Below are 19,623 nucleotides of genomic sequence, written 5' to 3' on the forward strand. Positions count from 1 at the left end.
GCAAGAAAATAGGATTCGCTGCCAAATTTACACCTATTTGATACAATAATTGCACTAGCTTATGTGCATCAATAGTGTGTGTGTTTAAACACTCCATTCTCAGCACCTCTCTCAAGGTTCCCGCTGTATCTACCCCCTTCCACAGACTGGCTGCCACATACAGGATTAGAATCCGTAACTGTGAAACATTGCAGATGCCACACAACTGCATTTTCTTGGAAGGAAGTGCTGTTCAGAAGTGCTTAAGGAACTATTGTGTTGATATATCCTCCAAAAGCAGTTTAACAGACCACCAGAATATCAGACAACCCTGAGGAAATGCTGGATGGTGTTTGGATAAGGCTGTGAATTATAGCACTTTTTTAAAAATCATATACAGAGTGATAATTTTAAACTAATCATGGTGATCTGGTCAGGTTGCTCAGTTTTAAAAGCTTGAGGAAAATTGTTATGACTAAAGATTCTCCTTAATTTTTTTCCACAAGATGACTGCTAAAGAAGGGGAACTTCCATTTTCAGAGATGTCCTTATAAAATGGGAAAGAAACTTGTTTGCATTATAAATACAAAGCAGTTTTCTAATTTTGTATCATTAAGAAATGGAAAACAATTTTTATTAACAGGTTTTACATGTACAGTCTTTTATTAGCTAATCAACATCAACATGCAAAAATAAGCGCTAAATACAAACCTCTACAATATGGTTTTGTTTAAACTACAATGGTTTATTCTCTTGAAAAGTCATAAGGGTGTGTTCTGTAGTAATTAAAACTGAACTATTAGTTTCAGTAATGAATACTATTTAGACCCTAAAATTATGTAATCATCCTGCAAGGCATCTTCCAAAACTTTGCCCAACACTTAAGGATACCAGCTGATTTTCATGTGAGTACATTCTCAAAAGCAAGAAATAAGGCAGTAGCACTAATGATTTGATATTGAACCCTATGCACATAACTAATAACTTTAGAAGGACTTTAACACTATGGTAAACTGGAAAAAGAACATCCAAACAAGCAGTGTATTTTGCCTGAAATGTTCTCAGTTCCTCTTGATATTTATGCAACCTCCTTAAAAAATTTGGTTTTGGGGGAAAAAAAAAAAGATTTCATACTCCTTCAAACCAGTCTCTCATTGATCCTCCAGTGAAGCCAGTCTTGTGTCAATGACATCAGTATCTTCCCATGGAACTAATTATAACGACCCATTTCAGGATTATTACTTCACAAGAGGATCAGAAAAGAAGGCAAAGAGCAGCTTAAAGGAGAACACACTCGTATTAACTGAAATCTTCGATAATTAACAAAAGGGCCTTGGACAATTGTGAAAAACGGAGGGAAGGAAAATGGATTTCGTTTCAAATCTATTGTAATGTTTCCCCCAGTGCAAATGTCCATCTTTAAAGAAAATTCTCCTTTGAAAGATGAAAGTATTTTTGAGATGAGTCCAATTTTTGACCTTATGTTACAAAACGCTAACAATCAAAATTTGTTTTATTTTCAAGTACAAACTTAAGTCATGTTTCCTCTCTTTTTAAGAGTGTGTACTGTTGCTCATTGATCTTTGGTCGCAAGAAACAATAATGCCACCGACAGGACTGATCCCCAAGGTGGCAGATTTTGCTTCTTTGCCACACATAAGGCCCCCCTTCTCCAGGGCATGCCAATAAATCCTGTGTCAAAATTCCAGCGGCATTTCATCATGTATTTTATGGACCTACATGATATAGACTTTCTCAGCTTGTGAGAAGTTGAAGACTTCTTTGGTTCTTGGGCAAATTACTTTGTCATCTTGACGAATAGAAAGCAGGGACTGAAAAAAGAGCCATGAAAAGTGATCAGATTTTGAACAATAAACATAACTGGTCAATACATTAACTTTCAACAGTTAATGAACAAAATGTATGCTGTTTGTAGTAGCTACTTTATAATGTAAAGATCTTTCACAAAAACCTTGCTCAGTAACTTTTCGTGTTTAAGAGTTAAAGATTCATCCCAACCCCATTTGGTTTCAGATTTAAATTCATATTTAATAATTTCCTGATCAAATAATAAAAATAAAGTCTCTTAAAACAATGTTGTGAGAACCAATAGTTCACCCCATCCTTTAAACATACAAAATGCCTCAGGTTTGCCTTCCGACAAATTCAAGAGCTCTCATATGCTACAGGATGTACACCCACCAGCCGCTCAGACTTCCAGGAGTCCCTACACAAAACACTTACATTGTATCCATAGACATATCCATTTGGCAACATCATGGGAGGATTATTTTCATTCATTACATCCCCTGAAATCTTGCAGACTAGTCGGGAGTTGGCACAATGTGCCATAGGCAGAGGCTGAGCCAGCTTGTTCAGAGATTTGCTACACACAGGGCAGTCTGGGTTTTTTGAACTGCCATCCTCTTTATAACACTGTCTGTATAACAGCACGTCAAAGAACAATAGTCATCGAATGAGTCAAGAGTTAATTTGTTAGGGCACTGAGTGAAAATGGCTGATAAGTTATCTGCTGTACACACGACGTATGTATTCTTATGCAATTTACAGAACTTCAGTGACCCATGAGTTTCTTTGTTTCAACTTCACAATCATATAAAGGGTAACTGATTTTGTACATTTCAGAACAAAAACAAAACAAAAAAACAAGAGTAAGCAGCAAAGGGGTGAAGCTTCTGATGTGGGAGAGGGATCTGCAAGAATCTTGTCTATTGCAAGTATGAAGGCCATGGTCAGAATTCCTATTTTAAATGTTCTGAGGGAGGGACTGGTTAAGAAATTCAAAGATTTAGCACACTTCCTTGTATATTCACATACTCTTTACCCTAGCGCATTGTATTTTATGATAATAAAAGGAATTATTTTTAAATTCTGATTCTAATCAACATCTACTGCAAATGTATTATTCCTAGGTCAAACCAGACCGCCGGCCAACTATAACGTGTATACACTGTATGTAGCATCTGTTGTATTTTGGGGGGTTTTTTTTGCATTTTGTTTTTAATTGCCTCCATCTGTTTTTACTAAAGTTTTTGTTTTAGCAGAGATATGCCCATTTGTACTCATATTTTACAAATGAAAAGTGAAAGTATTCAAATTTCACATATATTCCTCAAAAAGTTTGTCTACAAGGGATTTTTTTTAATGCTTTTCACATTGGTATTCTGCATTAAAGGATACGGTGTTTTTATAGCTGAAAGGCCTGCCTGGAGTGTTATAGTAAAAACAGAATTGTTCCCCAGCTGATGTAGTCTGTAATTATCATATCTAAACTGCTGAATCAGCATTCTCCATCGTGCAGGGTCCAAGAGATCCTGTTCGAAAAAGCACAGCTGTAAGTATTTTCAATATAGTTCTTGCAGAAAACTGTTTTAAAGTAGCAAATTACATACCACTCCCCCATGACTGAAATTAACATAAAATAAAGAGATAGCACCTTATAGCACTGGTGTATTAGGAAAAAATAAAAAATGTTCTTACAAAAAAAGTCTCAGCTTTAAAACACGCTTTCCACTTTATACATGTAAATGCAATTGTATAAATATAACACCTTGGCTCAAAGAAAATGCTATAGTTTATATGGGACACACAACAGAATCAATTTATAGAACAGGTTTGAGAAAATGATTGTTCTCAAAGATGCTTTGTATATGTGCAACACAGTACATACACTCATCCTTGCCCCCACCAAAAACAATGATCTGTGGGTGGTTCTAGATATATTTGACTCCTTTTCTATTAAAGGAGATTATACAAACTCTTTAATGCCTGCTACCATTGTTAGTATTTAATTTTCTGGAATGTTGGCCCATTTATTAAACAAAATTAATGCTCTGGAATGTCTATTTTAAAGCCAGAAAACGAATGTCTGTTGAAAAGGCATGAACTTTTCCATGCCAAGTCAGGCTAACCCTGCTGATTCTTGTTTGCAAGACAGGACTACATGGATGGTAACAAACAGTCTAATGCAGGCCATACAGCTCAATCTTTTTTTAAGCATTAAAATTCAACAGGAAGGTTGTTTAGTTTCAGAGAAAAGCCTTTGTTAATTTGAAAGCTTAGCATAACTTTGATTTAGAGAAAACGTATGGTATGAGTTTGTTTCTGTTTAAGAATTCCCCTCCTCCCCCCACATCCTTACAAGTACATTGTAACCCTGTGGAGTGCATATATAAAAAAAAACCCGGTAATTACAAAGCAGTTCATTTTCATGAAAATAAGACAGGGACGTTACACTTCATAACGGGAGTTCTTTGAGAAGCGTGGTCCCTATCTGTATTCCGCATGTGCTCCATGTGCCTGAGACCAGAGAATTCTAGCAAAGAGTGTCTGTTGGCGTGACCCTTGCTCTCCTCATGCTCCATTCTGAGGGTATATAAAGGAGCAGTGCGGACCGATGCCTCTCCATTTCTTCCTTACCACAAATCAGAGACTATCTGAAGCAGAGGGGAAGGAGGGCAGGTAGTGGAATACAGATAAGGCCCACGCATCCTGAAGAACTCCAGTTACAAAGGTAAGTAACTTCATTTTCTTCTTTGAATGCTGGTCCTTGTGTGTGTTCCACTGTGAGTGAATGACAATTACCCAGTGGAGGAGGTGTGAGGCTACAGGTGGTACAGAATCCTAGAAATACAGGGCTGGAAGGAACCTCAAGAGGTCAAGTCCAGCCCCCTGTGCTGAGACATGACCAAGTAAACCTAGACCATCCCTTTCAGGTGTTTGTCCAACTTCTTCTTTAAAAAACTCCAATGAGGGGATTCCACACTTGGAAGTCTGTTCCAGAGTTTAACTTCCTTTGTAGTTAGAGATTTATGTGCATCCCAGTTTCCTTGGTCATGCAAGTGCTCTGCGCAGTGTGACTGTCCATGTGAGCCCCCCACCCTATCACACAGGCATCTGAGACACCCTGTTGGATATGGGCAGATGGGAAAGGAACGCCCACGCACAATTTTGCTAGATCCTTCCACGGGGTCAAAGGGGCCCTTACCATGGTGGGGATTGTCACTACAGTGTTCACGCTGTGTATGCTCGGTAAAAATACTGTTAGAAGCCAATCCTACTTGCAGCAGAGGTGCAATCTGAGGAAGGGTGTTATATAAGTACATCATGCCATGTAATCCAGGAGAGAGAGAGAAATCTGGTCTGATGTTTGAAAATTGTGCATGATCTCATCCATCAGTCTGCCCATGTCTTGGAATCGGTCGATGAGATAAGCCCTTGCTTTTACTGTGTCTAAGGTAGTTCCTAAGAAATGCAGAGACTGGGCTGGAGTCAGGGTAGACTTGTCCATGTTCATTGAGATTCTCAGAGACGTTAGGAGATGGAGCAGTGATGATAGTGAAGCTACAGCTTCTGGACGTGTTCTGCCTGTAAGCAGCCAGTCATCTAGATATGGGAAGATGGTGGAGCTGCCCTGTATGAGTTGTGCTGCTACTACAGAAAACACTTTGTGAAGTGGATGCAGTTGCTAAACAGGAAGGGAATACCCTATATTGATAGCGGTTGAGACCCATCACAACTCTAAGGAATCTTCTGTCAGCAGGGTGAATATTGACATTCAGGGAAGGGTGGGAAAATAAGAACTCTGCTCCCTTAGCTGGGACAAAGTACTGCTTTTCTACCCTCTTTGGGTAGGGACACAGGTAGCTGGTATTTGCCATATAGTTCTTACCAGTTCCAGTATGGCCTCATTGACTGGGAGTGCCATTCAGGCAGATTTCATGGCTATAGGATGTCCAGGAGCTTGTGTTGTGAGCCCTGGACCACCTCTAAAGGAATTTGGAGCTCTTGTGCCACACTCTGAAGTGGTGCTTGGAACTGTTTGTGGCTGTCCTGAGGAGATGGCTGCATCTCATTGTCTGTTGCCGCTGGAGTCAGTGTAAAGGGACTCTTAATAATCAGTAGTTCTTTATGGGGCTCTGATGGTATTGCTGGTGAAGGAGCTTCTGACCACGTGGTCAGCATCGGACAATTCAGTCCTTCAGTGCCCAGTGCTGTGTCTTAGTTGGTGCCATGGTCGGTGTTTGATGACTATGCAGCAAATGGTATTGAAGGAGCTTTCATTCTATATGCCTTCGGATCACAGCCACACGGCTTAGGAGGACTTAACTCCTTGTGTCCCATGTGCGAGGACTTGCCCGACCTGGATGAGGTTGGGAAGTGATCCCTTCTCTTAGTAAATCTAGGAGGGGGATCTGTTTTTATGATTAGGAGAGTGCCCCATACTCACATGACAAGTGACCCAGACAAAGGGTCCTTCACTCTAGTCATTCCCACTCCTCAGTCAGACACCAAGCTAAGAGGCGCATTTCTCTGTCACAGACTGACGTACAGGGAGGTCTATCCAGCCTGGAGCCTCATGGCACGTTCCATTAGGTTCTTCTGAAGCCAGAGTTCTCCTGCCTGCCATGTTTGACTGGGAAAGAAGTGTCAGATACTGCACTTAGCAGAGGTATAAGTTTCTCTGAGGCAGTAGAGGCAGTACTGGTGATCACCGCTGACTGAAAATATGCAGGGGCAGGAGACACAAAGATTATGCCCAGGCTTTATGAAAAGTCCCATGCCGGATTTCCCAAAGCAGGAATTCTAACTAATTACTAACCAAACTTACAAAAAACTATAAAAACTTTGACAATTTTTTTATGCAAATATTTCAAAGCGTCAGTTCTGAACACTGGAGTTTCCAAGCCAGGCCATACAGCGGAAAGAAGGAACTAGAGAGGTATTGGTCCACAGCGCCCCTTGTACCCTTGGCACAGAGCACAAGGAAAGCAAGAGTACAGGTGCAAACCAAGGGACACTACTTACTAGAATTCTCCATTCTCAGGTGCATGAAGTGCATATGTAACCATAGTAGAATACACAGAATGACCAGCATTTGCAGAACTGTACATTACTCACAAAAATAAAATTTATTTTGTACTCGAAGATTCTGCCTAGAAATGTTCTGCAGCAAAATGAAAACATATTGCTTATTAGTTTCTCTCAACGAGTTTATTTATGTCACACAAAGCTAAGGAATTCATCTTTTTTTAAACATGCCTTCCCTCTCTTTGTATGTATAACCTACAGTTGCTGCCACATGAAGTCTCTTCTACAGTAGTCACATTTTAGAAATAAACTAAGCACATAGTGTATACAGGTGCGATATTCTACACATCATTTAGAAATGAAGAAATTTGGTATCAATGGAAATGGAATGAAGAAATAAACCACTATAAGGTAAGGATGACATCACCAGCTAGAAGACACTGCCACTAGTTTAAGTTTATTGCTTAAGAAATAGATTGTGACTACCTCACCATTTTAATAGTTATACAAAAAACTTCTCATTAAAGATTTTTAGCTCCATTACTGGGAGAAAAGGCAAAAAATGATCTGTCCCTAACTTTAGAAAATGGTCTCTGAACATGTTTTGCTATATGCAACTTTAAGGATATGTGATCATAATAACTGCTGGGCAATAACGCTTATATATCAAAAACTGCTTCCTTTGTCTTATCGCCAGCTGTATATTATATGTACAGTTCTATAGTTTTTCTGCCAAGAACAGAGACTCAGGAGGATACTGGAAGCAGATGAAATACACAGTACTCTGCCAAATAATTTAGCAGACTTTTGATAATCTAGTTTGGGCATCAACTTGTAGATCTCCCTGGAAATTGGGAAAGCTGTGGAAGGCTACAGTTTGCTGCCAAAGTAAGGACAAGGAAGGATTGCAGGTAGAGGCTTGCCCTTTACTTATGTTGTACCCAGATATCCTTTTGTAGTGCCTGAATACAGAATTCCACAGCTAAACTAGAAGATGCTCTTGGGAGCTCTTTTGCCTAGTGATAAAATTCTGCCATCTTATTGCAGGAATGGTTGGGCTGAGTTCTCTACTTCTGATAACTTTATCCCCTCTGGAAATTCCTAAAATCATCTCTCCAAGAGATTACTTGTTTCTGGGGCTCACAAATATACCTCTGAAGAGTTAAAAAAAAAAAATTGCTTTTCGAAGGTACATGAGATTGTGTTGGGCATTTAGTATTTTTAAAAAATCCTAATTTCTGTACCAAATTGATGACTGTGCTACAAAGCAACAGAGGGGGATTTTCAAAGTTAGTGGGAGCCTAACTTCTCTTTGTGCCTATGAAAATCTCCCCTGCATATATTTAGGCAGTAAGGTCAAACATTTCCAGCAAACTGCATGCCCAGTGATTTTGTCCTCTTCTTGGGTTATTGCTATGAGAAATCATTTTTGTTTAAATAGCTTTCCCGAGCTCCTCCTTCTCTGAGAGTACATGAACCCTGGCACATGGCTTATTACTGGTTAAAAAGGAAGAAATAGTTCTCTGTACCCCTTGTTAACATAGTCAACAAATCACTGGAGAAGACTTGAGGCTTCTGATACGTTGTTACTAGGAGGCTGTGAAGCTTTTCTGTGGTTGGCAGTGTCACCTCTAAACAATGTCTGAAACCATTTCCAAAGCAATCTGCTACTTATGGAAAACAAGTAGTATACAAAAATGGTCTCCTACCCCCTCTCCCAATTTGATGTCCCTTGCCCCACTTTATATTTAATGATTGATATACATTTTGATAGTGGATTCAGTAAGGGTGCACAGATTTTCTAGTGTCTTTAAATATCCTTTATAGTCTGCATCAATGTGACTATAATCTAGAAAAGTATTTTAAGATGTCAAAGAGGCTAAAGAAAAAAAATCCTACTGAGTTAAAAGATGATCTGAATATTATTTCTTGGATACAAGTCAAATTCCAAAGATGTCTAATTAGGATTAATTCTAGGCACTTATAAAGTCAACAACAATGAAAAACCATCAAAATAGGCCCCAGAGTTGGGAGCAGGCACTGACATCTATACCAAAAGCAAAAAACAACACCACCCGCCCCCAAACATTCTTGTCAACATCTTTGTGGTGTGGCGGCTGCCCCACACAGATTGATGGAGGGTTAAAGCAGCCCTCAGGGAGGCTGTGCAAAACCCAACCAATAAGAGGAGGGCTTGTAGAGAGCCAATCAGGAGAAGGTTTGTTGGAACAGGCAATCAGGGCTAGGGAGGGCCATATAAGAAGGGTTGCTCAACAGAGCAGAGGCGGTCTCTCCCTGAAGTGGAAGGGAGAAGGACTGGCTGTCTTAGAGAAGTACCCTGGACAGGACAGGACAGGGCAGTGCTGGGCAGGGTCAGGGGACCAATAGGGAACTCGAGTCTGAGGACTGCTATACTGAGTCCCCTGATACAAATGGCCGGGAAGGGGCTAGGGCTACGCAGAAGTAGCCCAGGGAAATAGGTAGTGGGAACTGGAGGACCAGCTATGGGGTCCCTGGGTTGGGGCCCGGAGTAGTGGGCGGTCCTGGACCCCTCTGCCTTTTTCCCCCCTCACTTGCCAAGGGGGAGTGGCCAGTATTCAGACTGAAGTTTACATCTTGAGGTGCAGGGCTAGATCGAAGGCTGCAGTAGGCCACAGTGGCAAGCTGATGGACTACAGACAGCTGGTTCCCCCAGAAGGGAGGGGAAAGCAGAGTGGAGCACAGCTGCAGGGCCGTGCCCAGAAGAGGACACCGCAGTCTGGGGAGTGACGTAGGTCTTAGAGGTGGAACAGAAGTGATGGCAGTGAGACACAACTAGAGGAAGGTGCACTGGCAACCAAGAGTTAATTCCCAGCACAGCCAGCAGGAGGTGCCGAGGTGGTGAGTCCCGCGCCATCACAATCTTTATGTAGATTTTTACATAAAAATAATCCTTGAAGTAGTATTTGTTCAGTACAACAATCTGGCTGAACAAACACTAGAGCATCTCTTACATAAATCAGGAATGTAACCACTGGTTAGAGTCAGTGTGGACAAAAGCAGATTTAAATTTTTTTGGATTTTTATTTTTCACTTTTTAAAAATAAATCTATTTAAAATTAAATTTGAAATAATGACAACCTATGTTAAGCCCGAAACATATTATAATTATTAATGATTTAAATTCAATACAAATAATATTAAGCACTATATGGTTGCTGTCAAGTTTCAAAGAAAGTCAAACAACTGAAGTGGTAGATTCACTGGCTAAGCACCTAGAACCACAGTTTGTTAAAGTGCTAAACCAACTTTTGACAGCAGTAGCCTCTTCTGCAGAGTATTTTCACCAGGTCAGTTTATTCAACCAGTTCAAGTCAGTCACTAATTCACTTGAAGTTGAGAAACTAGAAGTTGATTTTCAGTTTCCGTCCAAATGCAGCTCAACTCAGATTACAAGTAAAAAGTGAATTTAGTACATAAGAAATGTCATTCACCATTTTCTAATTAAAAATGTAAAACTTAAGCATGTATGTTAATCTATATAATTGCTTGAATATGTATTGATATTGCCTATCCTCATGGTTAGCAAAAAGCAGCACCAAATTTAGTGTAAAGGTTATATTTAGTTGCGAATCAAATGTGTTTTAATGATCACCAACCAATGAGTATCAACTTTTCTTTAGAAAAATGAAGTATAAAAGCCAAACAAGATTAAAATCCATGATTGAAAACTAGGTTTCTGACTTAATGATTAAAATTGGTGAGTTAAATCATGTAAATTACTTTGAGTTAAAAACAATCCACTCTGGGATTAGAGTATTTCTATAATGCCCGCAAGATATTAGAAAGCAAGTTGAGATTTGGCTAATAAGTGCACGTCTGCTCTTCCTGGCTCTCAATTTATGAAAATGATCATTAACGAATTAGCACATAAAACCCTTTTTTTTTAAACTAATTTCCAGAAAAAAGCCTGCATCATAACATTTGCAGTGTCCTTTGTTCTGAGATATTTATTTATAGGGTCATAGTATAATATCATAGGAGTTTCTTTTCTTGTACCATCACATTCAAATTCTGCATTTCTCCAAACTGAGATTTGCAGCAAAAACACAGGCTCCACGAAGGTCTAAACTCTCTGCTTGTTCAGCTAAGCAGAGTTTCATGAAGATGCACATGCATTCTCCTTCTGGTAAATAAAAATGTCATCTTAAAAAATAAGTGCTTTACACTTTCTACCCAGTAGTATGGTTCAAGAGAGACTTCTGGAAGATGATCCAATCTGTTTTCTCTCAGGCCTTTGAAATTAACAAGGTTTTTTTTAAAATACTATTACCAACACAGTAAGTTTTATTACTTATTTAAAGCATTTATTTACTAACTAAAATATTACTGAGTGTTTTGCTTTGTCTGTTCAGCTAAGATTTATACAAATGGCCAACAGCACAGCTATGTTCACTTATGTAAAATGAATTGTTTTATCATTTTCTATTTTCTTGTCTCGAATGTTGAGAAATACTATTTAGCAGGTTTTCCTTTTTGGCATGCAAAGGAGATAATCAAAACTTCTTTATAAATAGGAATGTAATGTAAAAGGTAATTAGGATTTGCAGGAAGTTTGTTGGTCATTGTTAACTCAAGTCTGGGTGTGGTTACTACCAGTAATTACTGTATCTGTACACCTAGTTTTAATACTAGACAAATATTGTGCGTTTAGACACTTCCTGTTACCTCTCCACTCACAAAGTAATGGATTTAAAAATGCAATTAATAAAATGAACCTTGTTGGATTAATTTTTATCAGCAAAAATTATTAAAATTAAGGACTATAGTGAATATTTAATGGATATTTTATGATGGAGACTAAGCAGTGAAAATTAAAACACAAGAATATTTCACATACAATTTATCAATATATTGTCCCAATGCTTACCTTGCAATTTTCAACCTGTTATAGATAGAAAAATTACCTTATAGGGGGAAATATGAGTGTCTGAAGGAAAGGCCAACATTCCCATCACTTGTCGGACCTCATCCAGCTGACTTCCTTCAGCCTGACTGAAATGCTTTCTTGCATGTCTGAAATATCGAATTTAGAACACTTGAATAAATATAAACTCATTTGAATGGATTTCTTATTGAAAGATAAATGCATTTACGTAATCTGTACAAAGGATCTCCACAAAAAACAAAGAGGGTTTAACTGTAGATTATGCACTCAGTACACAAAATCCAAAGATGACAATGTGTTTAAAGTGCTTGAAAATACATCCCGCAGATTTGAATGCAAGAATGATTTTAATCTCAAAGAATTTATCCCATAACTTTCTAGGCTCCCCATGAATATTTCTCATCACAGCATGTATTCTATTACGGTAATACTTATGACACTCTATAAATATCAGTTACACAAACTCAGGAATTCCTTATATTCCTCTTGATTCTATCAGAGAGTCTAGATGTGTAATACTTTGTACACACAGTATGCATGAGAGCAATGAGGGGAGAAAAGAAGTATGAACCAAGCATTTCAAGTTATAATATGTTTTCAAAAAAACAAATCTGTAATATCAGCATGTGGCTTGCTGTGACAAGACCATTACAAAAGCCATCCAGAAAACAAATCACCCATAACATGAGAGCATTTATTTAGTTTTGAACTACAGTGTCTTCAGAAAAAAAATCACTTCCAATGAGGACTATTACAAATCACATGTTAATATACAATAGTGTAAAATTAGTAAACCTTCAATAGGAACAGTTGTTCCATGCAGACATATGTAAGTAAACATTTAAAATATAGGACTTCATACAGGAAATTAATTACACACACGCACCCTGCTAAGTGTTTGAGTATTTAGAGGAGCAAGACAAAGTCTGAGCTACTGTATGCCTAAACAAAATTATGTTTGCAGTGTTGCTGTAGCCATGCTGGTCTCAGAATAAGACAGAGTGAAGCAGTATCTTTTATGAGACCAACCTCTCCTGGTGAAAAAGTTTTCGAGCTACACAGAATCTTCTTTCAGTTTGGGAAAGGTAATCAGAACATTATCAATTCGGACAAACATTAAGTGATGCCCTGCTTGACCAAATTTGTCTTTGGATTACACAATGACCAGATTGGGAAAAAGTTACTGATTGTATCAGTGCTTACATTCAAGAAGGCTGTTGAAGTAGCTATTATCATGGAAACCACATGGAAGAATCCTCTAATAATTTAGTGTGAACCGCAAAGACTACCACCTGAATAGGAAAGACTGAATAAAGTAAGGAATTTCTGTGTGGTCACTGTGCACAAACTATGCATTCGAGAAGGATTGCTGGGCACACTAGGTCATTTGCAGGAAGTGCAAGGAAGAAACGACGCATTGAACTGTGCAACAGGTCATGGCAATGATCACCTAGCAACTGTCCATCCAAGAAGACACCTATGATGACTGAACCTAAGAATGAACAAAAGTTGGAGATTCATAATATGGAAAAAGGCAAAAGCTCTAGTGAAACTGACTAAGACCTAGCACTGCATGTGTTATCAGAAGTTGGCATAAGGATCACACCCTCGATTGAGGGAGTTCCTACAAGGATGGAGCTTGATATGGAAGCTACTGTTTCATTGACTTCTGCATCTACCTATCACCAGACTTTGTCACAAGTTCTTTTGGAATAAACCTCCACTTATACCGTAGAAAAGTTAGTCCCAAAATGGATACTCCAGGTGAAAGTTCAACTAGATCAGTTGTTTTACCTTGGTATGTGGTTGAAAAGTATCCACCATTATTTAGCAGAGCTTGGCCTGAGAAGCACAAGGTGAACTGGACCAAGATCAAGGTGATCACAAAAGCACCTCAAAACCTTCAAGAAACACTGGACAGACATGCCAAAAATTTTCAAAAAGAACTTGGACAGATGTGCAATGTGGCCATGAAGATCATTATGTCATGTCTGAGAGCCAGCCAAAGTATTTGCAAATTACTGCAATATTGCTGAATCCATTGGACATGTAACTGATGCCATGGGCTTAAGGAAATCGCCAGAGAAAGAAGGGATTCTTCAAGTTCTCTGGTGGTAGTGCATGTCACAGTTATATTCATTCTTAGGACTGATTAACTAACTACTCCAGTAAACTTCTGACTAATTCGGCGACAGTATTGGCACTTTTACATGAATTGTTACATGCCAAAAAAAAGGGAAAAGGGATTAAAGAACGTGAATGTGCATTTAAGAAAGCAAAGGAACTGACATCAGCCAATGTTCTTATGCACTTTGATGCCTCGCTACCATTGCAATTAGCTTGTGATGCTTCACCATATGATATGGGTGCAGTTTTTTCTAACATTTTTCCTAATGGCAAAGAGAAAGTAATTGCCTTCCTTTCACAAAGACTCACCGCACTTGAAGAACTATACACAAATGCAGCAAGAACTGTCCATCCATAATGCTCTCGGCATTATCTTCAAAATTTGGAAGTTCCATACCTATCTGTATGGCAGACATTTTACCTTGCTGACAGATCACAGCTCATTAACTTCAACATGGAATTCTGTCATTAGCTGCTGCTTGTATGCAATGCTGGGCATTGCTATTTTTAGCTCATTCCTAGACTATTCAATTCCATAAAAAGAAAAGGAGTACTTGTGGCACCTTAGAGACTAACCTTTTCTTTTTGCAAATACAGACTAACACGGCTGTTACTCCAATTCCATAAAGGGATTCAACACAGCAATGCTGATGGGCTGTTGCACCTACTATGTCCAAGCTTCTGTCAACCCAAAGAAACCTCAGATAAACTGTTTTATCTCAGTGTGATTTCTTCTATGAAAAAAATGGTACGACAGGGTACACGGTCGATCATAAAAATCCCCAGTTTACACAATTCACAGCGTCATGTGAATTATGTGTGATTCATGGTTGCATTTACAGGGCCTGAGAGTGATCATTCCAAAATCACTTATGTATGGATGAAAGCCAAAGCCCGGAGTCATGTGGCCAGAGATTGACAGAGACATTGAGAAGAAGGCAAAGTGCTGTATTATGTGTCAACAAATTCAGCATGATCCTGGCTCAGCTTGTCTACACCTTTGGTTGTGGCCTGAGACTCCTTGATCACATATTCAGGTGGACTTTGCTGGACCATTCGAAGCTTGTATGTTCATAGTGGATACCTATTTACTGCAGCTACCAAGATCACTGCACATCTTTGTATCTTGTTTAGCCTATCTGGTCTACTGTTACAGTTGGTGAGTGACTATGGACTTCAATTCTGTTCAGAAGAATTTCATTCAAATGGAATTCAGCACATTGTACTGCTCCAAACCATTCTGCTATACAAAGACTAGTGGAACACTTTGTCTAGACACTTAAGCATGCCTTAAAAACCGAGTCTATTTTGAATCATCAGCAGAGATTGACAATGTCCTGCTGGTCTACAGGAACACACCACATGTTCTACACGGGAATCTGCAACTCTTTTTTGAAGCAATCTTTGTGTATCTGTTTGGACTTGCTACATCCTGATGTTACCTTTACATGTTGCCAGATACCAAGCTATGCAAACTGATGATATGAGACTTGCCATTGTTCTTTTCAAGTTGGAGACTTAATGTGGACTCACAACTACGGTTGTGGAGTGAAATGGATACCTGCAGAATAGGTACAGGACAGGTAAAGGACATTTGTTGTCTGTGGTAAAACTATCCAATGGTACTTCAAAGGAAACTACATATGGGCTAGTTGCAGCCTTGACAAGTATCAGAGTCCAGGGGTGTTCCAGCAGGATTTTCTGTTCCTGAAATTGAATCTTCTCCTGTTACAACTTCTAATGTCAATGACTTGTTGGAAGGAACTCTGGTACCAGAGCCAGTTGATTCCTTACCACCGACTGTTCCTTTTGTACAGAACAATACCATACCACCACCACCACCACATCATCAAGAGAGTGTGAAAATCAGTGATGTGCCTGAATTTATAACCTGTTTAGCAAGTGAACTGCAAGCCCAGGGCAGATTAATCCCTTACAACTTGAAAGTTTGTAGTAGTCCACCCACAACTTTTAGTTAGGTTATACAGTGTTTTATGTTAGCCACATAAATGACAATGTATATATAGTTGGGAAGTATTTTTTAAAAATAGGGTGGAGGAATGTCATGCCCTGCCCTTTTAAATGCTTAGGCACTCTGTACTCAAAGCAGAGCTTCACTTTTGTTTCTTGCCAGACAATAGTCACCACAGCAGATAGCAGTGTTTAAATCCGCTTCCCCCGTGTCTGTCTTCTTCACCGCTGGGTCCAAATATAACAATTGCGTCACCTGCCTTGTGTCTCAAATAAATTTTGTCTATAAAGACTAGAAAGCGAACCAAAATAACTTATTCAAAGCAAAACTAAAAGTGATTTTAAAAAAAATTTGAATGGATTAACATTTAAAAACTCCTTGAGAAACATGAAGTTACTAGGGCTTGAAGATACTTTAGGACCGCTCTCAGGAGTCTCTATACAGCACACTTAAAGTAGTCCTCTTACGAATGCCCAGTTTTTTCAAGAGCTGACATTTTAAAAACAATCAATTAAGAAACAAAGCAGTATATTTGTGAGTGAGTTTACAATAGTATCTGCTAACCTTTAATAGAGCTAGTTCAACGCTTCCACTATAAACCCCCTATTTTCAGTAGGGTGCTGATTGGTCTAGTGGACTGATGACCATGTGACAGAGTCAGGAGATCTGTGGTTAAGGGGCGACCTGATTACAGTCTATAAGTACCTATGTGAGGAATAAATATTTAATAACGGGCTCCTGAATCTTGGAGAGAAAGGCATAACATGATCCAATGGCTACAAAGCTGAATCTAAACAAATTCAGACTGGAAATAAGGTGTAAATTTTTAACAGTGAGGGTAATTAATTATTGGAACAATTTACTATGTGTCATAGTGGATTCTCCATTGCAGACAATTTTTAAATAGAGACTGGATGTTTTTTCAAAAGATATGCTCTAGAAATTATTTTGGGTAAGTTTTATGGTCTGTGTTCTATAGGAGGTGAAACTAGATGATCACAATGGCTCTTTCTGGCCTTGGAATCTATTCCTGTCATCTCACTTTGACTATGGGCAAGCCACTTCTGTGCCTTGGTTTCCCCATCTGTAACATGGAGAGGATAATTAAACATCTTTGTAAACTGTTTTGAGGCCTTTTGCTCAGAAATGTTATGTTATGTTAGTGCAAGGTATTATGTTTGCCCTAGGCTGTAATAATTCTGTCCATTTTATACTTCTGGGGAAATTCTGCACCACTGCGGCACAGCAGAAAAATCGGAAAGCAAAGAGAAGCTGCACCAGTGCTCGCTCACCCCTCCCTGGCAGCTGGGGGACAGGTAAATCACTGGAGGGATGCAGGTCTGGGATGTTAGTCCCAGATGGGTGGGCAGAGAAGGAGGACGGAGATTGAGTTCCCCCTCCCGTGCACAGAGCAGCCGGGGCCAGGTCAGATCAACCCCCAGAAACTTCCCCTGGCTACAGGAAGCTCTGCACCATGGGATGGGGCTTGGTGGTGGGGGTGGGGTCTGGATGTGTGGGGGAGTGAGACTCGGGGTTAGGGTTCTCTCTGTGTGTGTGTGTGGGGGGGGGTGAGGCTCAGCAGGAATGGGGATAGAGGGGGTTCGGATGCATAGGGGTTGGATGGACAGGGGAAGCAGCTCCCTATGCAGTGACCCCTTCCCCCACCCATGCGCCTGGAACCCCCCCTCACATCAGGAGCTCCCCCCCACCCACCGAGTCCCCCAATCCCCCACCTTGCCAAGTCTCACTCCCTGCCACACCCAGACCTCCATCCCACTGAGCCCCAACCAGCTGTACCCTGACCCCCCACCCCACCAAGCCCCACTCCTCCAGCCCCTACCCCCTGAGCTCTAATCACCTTCATCTGGACTCCCCTGCAGAGTCCCATTCCTCCTGCACCGAGCCCCTGTGCCTTCCAATTCCCCCCTGCACCCAGACCTGCCACCGAGCTGCCTGCAACCAGAACCCTGGTACTCGAGGGAATTCTGTGCCAAAAATTTTTTAAAATTTAAATTCTGCAAAGTTATGAATATTTTAATTGTCAAAATAACACAATATAATCACACCATTTTCAGTTATTTTGGTAATTTATTTCAAAATACTTGTCAGCAAATAATTGAAAATGGTGTAATTATATTGTGTTATTTTGACTAATAAAATATGCAGAATTTTGCAGAAGTGTAAAATATTGTATACAGAATTTTTAATTTTTGGCGCAGAATTCCCTCAGGAGTACATTTTTAAAAATGCAAAAAGGAAAAAGCTAACCAGTTTCAAAATACTATTATAAATTCACAGCATTCTGCCGCTGCCCATCTTTTGGCTGAATTCAAACTGAGATTTGGAAAGTTATGTTCAAAAAGAATTTTATAAGACTCTACATTACCCTAGTTTTGGCCAGGTCATCAATACCATGAGAACACTTGTTAGCAATATTTCAGTATACCCACTTCCTCTTCTGGCCCAAACCACATCATCATAGAAATTATATAGGACAGACTGTTTCTACACAGTTCCCTATTTTGGGTAAGTAATTTCAAGAAGGCAAAAATTGTTCTCCGAGTCCTGACTGTATTATAGTAGCAGCAGTCTTACTTTGATAACTTGGAAAAGGGGACCAGCCTCAATGTATTAAAAGAAAACACGGAGGCCAAGACCCTCATCTGTATTCCACAGTGGGTACACATGCACTCCATGTGGCTGAGCACAGAAGATTCTTGCCACTATTGTTCACTGGTCCACCCCTCTGCTCTCTTTCTCCTCATGCTCTGATCAGAGAATATAACAGATGGTGCGGACTGATAGTTAGCTATATAGAATGGCTGATAGTTGGCTATATAGAATTGGAGACTGGTAGACATGAATGTTTTCCTCCCTAGGAGGTCCAAGCATTTGGCTTCCTAGTCTATAGGAACAGATGGTTTTCTACTTCTCTCTGTATCAGCCTGAATCACCAGGGAGTTTTGGTCAGGATGAGTCAAGAGAAATTCTGGTCCAATGGGAGAAAAAGTATCTCTCCTCTGCCCTATTAAAAGTGGGTGCACATATTGCTGGGGTGTCCCATGGTTCTTTGGCTGGGTCTAGGATAGCCTTGTTGATTGGGAGTGCGAACCTAGTACATTCTATAATTTGCAAAATGTCCATGAATTTGTGGGATGACTGACTTCTTCCAAGGAGATCTGGAGGACATCACCAATCCTTCCTTGTGATTGTCTGGTGAAGACAGTGATGCTGGAGTAGGGAGGAAAAGGATGCTGTCAGGAGAGGAAGACTATGTAGCTGACTGTAACACTGAGTCCGGTTCTTCTTCCTCCTCCATGGGTTCTGGGGATAGTTCAGGCTGGTTACTCAGAGGAGAGGGATGTGATGTTCTTTGTGGGACCAGACGGATTCAGAATAATGCATCTACAGGTTCCGCAGTCCCTAGTAGGGCCAGGGAGAGGGATCTATCATGGGTGGGAGTGGACCCAAAGGCATTAGGTACCACAAGTCCCGGGGGTGGGGGGGAGAAGGGGGGCAATCCCATCTTATGTGATCATGACGGGCCCCCAGAGATTTTGGAGCCTCCATTCAGGCTCACGTCCCTTGGAGGTGGTGTTGAGAGTTTCTCTCATATGCCAGATTCACCCAGTGAAGAAATTGTGGGCTCCCATCTCCAAGGCCATTGCTGTCAGAACTGTTTGAGGAATGATACCAGCTGGTAGAGGAAATAGAAACCAGTCTCTTCCATAATATTTGTGGCTAGATGGTGTCAGAATCTCCCTTGGAAGGATCAGTTCAGATAAGA

The 19,623-nt window shown here is 40.1% G+C and overlaps 1 protein-coding gene across 10 annotated transcripts in view; it reads right to left on the reverse strand.

The window, feature by feature from the left end:
- Positions 1-581: 581 nt before the first annotated feature.
- The window catches only part of MAEA (macrophage erythroblast attacher, E3 ubiquitin ligase), a 118,045-nt gene continuing 99,003 nt past the window's right edge, over positions 582-19,623 (reverse strand). For all 10 annotated transcript variants that reach the window (XM_073342794.1, XM_073342795.1, XM_073342788.1 and 7 more), the window contains 4 exons: positions 11,757-11,865; positions 3,181-3,314; positions 2,224-2,419; positions 582-1,811 (listed from right to left, as the gene is read on the reverse strand). In XM_073342794.1, coding sequence (XP_073198895.1) covers positions 1,716-1,811; positions 2,224-2,419; positions 3,181-3,314; positions 11,757-11,865 — 535 coding nt within the window. In that variant the 3' untranslated portion in view covers positions 582-1,715. The remainder of the gene's footprint in view (positions 1,812-2,223; positions 2,420-3,180; positions 3,315-11,756; positions 11,866-19,623) is intronic.

Source organism: Lepidochelys kempii, chromosome 4 (assembly GCF_965140265.1).
Source record: "Lepidochelys kempii isolate rLepKem1 chromosome 4, rLepKem1.hap2, whole genome shotgun sequence".
In the NCBI taxonomy this organism is placed as follows: Eukaryota; Metazoa; Chordata; order Testudines; family Cheloniidae; genus Lepidochelys; species Lepidochelys kempii.